Source organism: Syngnathus floridae, chromosome 19 (genome assembly GCF_059516105.1).
Source record: "Syngnathus floridae isolate MCC-2025c chromosome 19, RoL_Sflo_1.0, whole genome shotgun sequence".
Lineage (NCBI taxonomy): Eukaryota > Metazoa > Chordata > Actinopteri > Syngnathiformes > Syngnathidae > Syngnathus > Syngnathus floridae.
The window spans coordinates 6,849,774-6,856,422 of record NC_142431.1 but is presented as its reverse complement, the minus strand read 5'-3'; the positions used below and the strand labels follow the sequence as shown (position 1 = coordinate 6,856,422).

The window sequence follows — 6,649 nt, the reverse complement described above, 5'->3', positions numbered from 1 at the left end:
CCAGTTAATGTAATATTTAGCCACAAGATGGCAGTGTTGAGCCAGAATGGGAAACGAGACTTCAATGGGGATAGGTCAAGAGATCTACAGTTGAGTGAATGTTGTTGCATGACTCAAAAGAACTAACCACATTTCCGGTATGCTCAAGTCAAAAGTAGCTCATTTCTCTGAACGCAACCAAAACCAATAGAAAGGCAGCACTTTAGAAATAACATAATTGCTGATTTAAGACATCAAGCAAGATGGGAAATAAAAACAAAATGATAGGTTGATTAGAAGAACTTTGAGGTTTTGTTTCCATTTGCTGCTTGCTGTATTAGATGACAAAGCACAACTAGAAATGTAACCAGATTATCTGAGTTCCCATGGACTCAAAATAGACATTCATCCATCCATTTTCTTCCGCTTATACAGAAGATAGACATTCATCATGGATATTATTTCCAAGGCAACGGTGTTGATTATTTTGAACAAACTTTATTGGGTCAACAGGCTGCAACTTAAAGTCACAAAAACAATGCAAACATGGCGACAGAGAGAGGAGAGGAAAAAAAAGGGCACACTTTTTGTACATAGCCATTGGAACCGTACCAAGATAAATTGACGTCTCAAGAAGGCAACAAACAAAGAATGGCACTCGGATGTGCGCATGCCAAGCTATTGGGCCATGCGGGGAATGCTGTCGCTTTTTTTTTTCACCGAGAAATAAACAGGAGTGAAATGTTTTTTGTTTTTTTATAACCTACTGGCCAGCTTGGAAAGAAGGCTTTAAATCAGGACGAGCAAAAATATCTAAATGGGTCTGAAAGTGCTGATAAGTATTTCTATTAACAAGCATGAAGTTTTTTTTTGCAGAACTGAATAAGGCACTTTTCCTGAAGATGTGCAGGGGAGTGAGTAAGAAGCAGGCGATACAATGAACGCACATTGCAACAATGTGAGCATGTGACGCTCGTCTTTTAGGAATTTGGGCCCGATGATGCAGCGGCGCTGGTGGACACTTAACTCAAGTATTTTGGGGAAACAGGGGCAAAAATAGGGCGAGGCTAAGGCAAAAACTGAATGTGCATCTTTGGCGAAAGTACGACCAAGGCGAGTTTAGATTTGATAATGCGAGGCCGAATAACACACAAGCGTTCGATTCGGTTTCAGAACCGGACAAACGAAGCTCGTCAGTGCAACGCTGAAGCTAGATTGCCAAAATAAATTGGCGAACATGGCTCACGTGTTTTCAAGGCATTTTCTTCACGACTTATCAAGTGGTTTTTCAGGACGGGAAAAAAAAAAAAGGTCAACATTTTGAAATCACTCCTATCCCTGACAACTTATAAGTGACTCAAATTGTTATTTCCAGTCAAAATAAATACCCACACCGAGCAAATAAAACTTTGGCCAGGGTGGGAATCATTTTGGCATTAATTGTAACATCAAGAGTAAATAAGCATCCAGCATGCAAAAAAAAAAAAATAATAATTCTGTGACAAAAGCATAAAACAAGCAGATGGACATTCCTTCATTAAGACTTCCCTGAACTTGACAAAAACCTAATCAAGGACAAGATGACTAAATGCCAGCAAGCAAAAAAAAAAAAAAAAAAAAAAAAAAAAAAAAAAATCACAGATAGCAGCACACGGCTGACCAGACATTTCCATCCAAAAACTTATCTACTTTGAGTGTTGGTGTGTGTGTGTGTGTGTGTGTGGGGGGGGGGGGGGTTAAATCTGACTACTTCTGTTTTCTTCTAAGGCTCTTCAGTCCTGCACATCACTACACTCAAGCAGCCGGAAATACAATCGTCCTTCCCTCAAATTTCCTGCTCAGACCACACCGGACATTTAAAGGCACTTGACACCTACTGTGTTAGCGTCCAAAAACGAGGAAAAGTGCTCGCCGCCTTTTTTCCCAACTCCTTATGAAACTAATTCTCTACATTCCTAAAAATACTGTACAATCTTTCAATTTTGAAGACCACCAGCGCAAGCGCCGCACAGCTGGTGGCATCCGAAGGGGACGATGGACGGGAGATGGACTTGATGTTTTATTGCATGCGACCGCACATGAAGGCAGCTGTCATCTTTAAGACTCATTTTGGGTGATCTTTGCCCAAATCGGGGCCACCGGGCCTAACAAATAGCTTTGTTAACCGCGGGGGTCGAATCATAACCTCATATATAAACGATGAGCAACATATACAAGATAAAACGGCATTTGGGAGAAGGGACAGACAAACGATTGAACAGGCTAAAAAGCTAAACCGGACCTTCGCGGTCGTCACATTAAACGACTCCAACGGTGTTTCCTTGATTCTACGAGGAGGCTTCATGTTACATTTGCGATTTGAGGGAATTACTGATTTCAAAGGCGCTCGGAAACACTGTTGGAGTCAGAGGGAGGCGGACGGGAGTGTTTTGGTGCGTGGGGATCATTCTGAGAGATGTGGACCTGATCGCGCGCCGTGCGGCCTCAAAGGGTGTGGTAGTTGCGTTCCTTGGACTTGCAGAACTTATAGAGGAAGAAGATGACTGCCTGCAGGCCCAGCACCAGCACAATGCCGCCGATGAAGCTGGCCGCGTCGAAGGTGGAGTTCCTGTGAGGGGCCGTGGAGGACGTGGGCGGGGCCGGGGCGACTGTTGTGGTGGACCCGCCTGAAGCAAATAGGCAGTTGGTTACAATTACAAAAAATTACAACGCAGGTTGGACGGTGAGTGACACTTACTTGAATTTGTGGACGCAGTGGTGGTGGTGGTGGCAACCGTGGTGACGTTGAGGGCGGGTGTCGGCGCAATGGATGTGGTGGTGTTGGTTGAATTGCCTGCTGTTGGGGCGCAGTCAAAGTTAAGCCTTGTGCCAGTTCATATTTTCAATCATCGATAACCAGAAATGTATGGCGCAAGGTAACATTTTTTTAAACAATACTGTCATAAAAGTTAAAAAAATAAATAGAAATCCCGTATAAAAATTCATAGAATCTTGTTTTTGTCCAACTTTCAAGGCATAATTTTCTCCCCTCACAGAATATCAAGTAAACAAAAGTTGATGTAGCATTGGACAAAACAGGAAGTGCCGTTGTTAGACCCTCAACTAGGCAAGGCTGCAGTAAAAAATATTTAGAAGCATGGTTAGGCGCACAAGCTGGAGGAGAGGTAGGAGGAGGAAGGCTAGCAAGAGTTACCTGTGCTGCTGCTGCTAAAGGTAGTGACAACAGAGGTGGAGGGATTTGTAGTCATGGGAGGGGCAACAGTTGTGGCAATCTGGGTGGTTGAGCTCGGACCAGCTGGACAGGGAACCGTCACCCGGACAAGGTTTTGAAAACGGACAAAAGCCAGAGACACCACGGAAACCACGTTATTTATGGAAGGGGTTTAAAAAAACAAGGAAACCCGAAAAAAAAAAAACACTCTTGCATGTCAGTACGACAAACACTGTTAGCGACAGACAAAGCAAAGATCCCACATTTAAAGCAAAACATGTGACTTTTGTAGCACAATTAAATGCAAAGGAGGCTGTCAAATCTGATTTCAACTTTCGGATCTAGGTCAAGTTTGATAGCGGCTATCATTTGACCTAAACACACAATGGTCACCTGGCAATTTTTCTTTTTTTTTTTTGAAGGTGCACTTTACTTCCTGTATGATTATGTAATCCAATAATTCATTGTTGTAATGACCTACCAGAGCAGCTGGTGTTGCTACAGGTATTGTTTGCCTCCAGGAGTGTCACGTTGTAGCAACTGGCAACAATGGAGGCTGAAATACACAAGACAAATTCATGACTTGAATTTCTATTTTTTATTTTTATTTTTTTAACCAAGGACAAATGCTACTTGGCTAATTCATCTAAGGAAGTACAACTTGACCTGATTTCCCCCCCCCCCCCAATTACTAATTAACCATGATGCGGGACTTTGCCCCACCATGACAGTTTCCTGTAACACATTTCACTGGTCCGAATCTTGTGATTGGTTGACGAGTCATGACTGACAGCATCTTGTGACTGAATTCTTTCCAGAGCGTTAAGAAAATGATGAAGACAATTAAATTGGACTGTTTTCTGTCTTTTTTTGAAAGCATTTGACTGACCTACACTAATTCTTTTCTCCAAACATAGCTACATTAAATAACCCAGGATTTTATTTAATTTTTTTAAATCCATTAAATTCAAATGTAGTTGCGTACTATTGTGTTCCTCACACTAACAAGCCAATCTAATTTCTCCCACCAGATGGCTGCTCATAAATTACAGCTCCATCAAGATTACGAGAGCGGATGAGACCACTCTCGCAGGGTGCAGCCCTTTTTTTTTTTCTTGGTGTGCCACATCTACATTTATTCAAAGATTTCCCCGCCATTTTATGGACCCAAATAAATCCTGATTTTTAAAAATAAAAAGCTGAACTGATGCTGTTACTGATCTTAATTCAGTAATTCATCGTGATGACATGTATCAGAAACCTAAAAACAAAGATGCTTTTTCGACCCTCGCAGTGGGTTAGTTATGCAATTTTTTTCTAAAGAATTTTGTCACACGTCGGTTGAAGTATTTTTTAACACCTTTTGGGGGGGGTCATAAGTAAAATTGCAGGGTGGAGTTTGGCGGGGCTGCTATCTAACAAGCAGCTGTGAAAGGGTAGGGCCAGCTCGTGGACATTTGTGAGTGGCAGTAGTATTACATTTCGTATTTACACTTCCTCTTTGGTCTTCCACCCAGCTGCAAACCTAAGAGAAATGTAGGCAAGGTTTTTAGCATGAAGAAAAAACAAAACTGTTTAAGATCACAGCATTTGGAAAACAATACTAGGTGGTCAGACCAGTTTTCAAATGAAATCTTTATATTGAGTTGAGTGGTCCAACCGGTCGACTCCTGTAGGACATCTCCGCCCGTCCACGTGGAGGGTCATGTGATTGTGGTGCAATCTGACTTTAGGTCGGTCAGAGTGAGAGCCACTCATTAGCAGACACGCTTTCCTGTAGCTAATGTCTTTTTGGTTTCCTTACAGACTGCTCCGCAATGTGAAGATAAGGCGGATTTCCTGCCACATATCGCTTCCTCTCCTGCATGTGCTGTGTTGGACTTACTAGCATCAGGTGTAAGTGCACGTTCTGCTTCCACAACTTCTTTAGTGCCGAATCACACGAGCATGAGTGTGTGTTGGTGGGGGGAAAAAAAAGGAAAAAAAAAAATCTGCTCTTCTAACCCAAATCAACACAACATGGGTATTTTTTTTGGGGTTGGTGGTGATTGCAAAATGAAAACCAGCTTAGTCCAACTAAGCAGATTTGCACGGGTATTAAAAAAAAGGGGGGGGGGGGGGGGAAAGCGGGAAACCCCGGAGTAGATGATCATGGCGTGTTCCTACATGTGCCAATTCTGCTTAATGTGTGACCGCAATACAATAGCGGCAAAACCGGCCTGTTACATTCACATTGTTGCTGCTGCTGTTGTTTTTGTTCCAGCAAAGCTTGACCATGCAACATGACGTCAACGCCGCTACCATACATTCTCTCCATTCCCATTAATCAGGAGCCCTAGCGGGCAATTCAGGCCTCACAAAGACTGACCTGTGGCCACACATTCACGGATGGACATATACTCACATGTGCAGTTGAGCCACTGGCAGTCATTTGCAGCATCACAAGCAGCACACTGGAGGTCGAGGCACCCATCTGCAAACATACCAGTTTGATTTTGCATATTATATTTCTACATGGTGTGGATAGCACAAGCTTCCACAGCGCTCAATTTCCCAGGAAAGAATTAAAGTGATTAAATATATCTTGAAAAGTCTCTAAAGTCTTAAATTGCTCAATAAACAACTTGAGATGTGGAAGTGCTAAGTTCATTTGGAAAAAACGGTCTTGGTAAGCAAAATGAATAGTAAAAAAAAAAAAAAAAAAAAGTTTTATTTTATTAGTGTGTGTGATAAAAACGGGAACATGTGGAAAATATAAATGGAAACACGGTTGTACACGTATAAATATTTGCAACATGTTTTTTTCAAAGATTCAGTCAGGCCCTCGAACGGCTACATAAACCTTTAAAAGAGGGGGAAGTTATTTGTTCAAATACTGCGATTTAGTTCGCTTTGGGCATGGTAAAGCTTGGTCATTTCCTTCACCGACGATCGTGAGAACGAAACTGGCTCGTCGCCAATTGGATAATTTGTAATGCGTATTAGCCGGGAGCGTACACGTGACATCACCTTGCATTTCAATCAATTTATTAATATCCTTGCCTTTTTGCGTTAAACTGACATTTTCTCAAATAATGCTAATGAGCTTGAAGCGCTGGCGGAGATGCGTCGAATGCCTCGAGGCTAGTCGGCTAGCCGTTAGCATTGGCACGAGCGAGAGCGTGTGGTGAACTTACCTGCGTCTGACGCGACACACGCGCCAATGAAAGCCAGAGCTGCAGCGACGACCAAATACACCTTCGTGTTCATGGCTGCGGTGGACGAATACAAACGAGCGGCAAGATACGTGTCGAGAATGAGTCGGCGGTGATATTTCTCGGGATCGTCGTCTCGAGGGTTGGTGCTCGAGGCTGCTGAGTCTTCGCTGGCTCAACGAGACACTTCCTACTTGACAGGTCATGTGACACCTTTCTACTTTGGGGGCGGAAGGGACCGATGGGGGGAGGAGGCCGAATAGTG

At 43.0% G+C, this 6,649-nt stretch overlaps 1 protein-coding gene and 1 long non-coding RNA gene across 4 annotated transcripts; one reads left to right on the top strand and one right to left on the bottom strand.

Annotated features, from left to right (window-relative positions):
- Positions 1-457: 457 nt before the first annotated feature.
- cd164 (CD164 molecule, sialomucin) lies at positions 458-6,601 on the bottom strand. Of its 3 annotated transcripts, none has more exons than XM_088361631.1 (6): positions 6,367-6,601; positions 5,595-5,663; positions 3,672-3,746; positions 3,173-3,274; positions 2,717-2,812; positions 458-2,645 (listed from the first exon to the last, which is right to left on the bottom strand). In XM_088361631.1, the coding sequence occupies exons 1-6, from the start codon at positions 6,437-6,439 to the stop codon at positions 2,464-2,466; spliced, it is 597 nt and encodes a 198-aa protein (XP_088217757.1). In that variant the 5' UTR covers positions 6,440-6,601; the 3' UTR covers positions 458-2,463. The 3 variants fall into 3 exon arrangements, with proteins under 3 accessions (XP_088217757.1, XP_088217756.1, XP_088217758.1); XM_088361630.1 differs by having other exon boundaries at positions 2,717-2,815; positions 6,367-6,599; XM_088361632.1 differs by lacking the exon at positions 3,173-3,274 and having other exon boundaries at positions 2,717-2,815; positions 6,367-6,600.
- On the top strand, positions 4,726-5,845 carry LOC148381951 (uncharacterized). The gene is made up of 3 exons (XR_015854339.1): positions 4,726-4,923; positions 4,997-5,086; positions 5,454-5,845. It is a non-coding gene; the product is annotated as an uncharacterized LOC148381951 (long non-coding RNA).
- Positions 6,602-6,649: the final 48 nt, after the last annotated feature.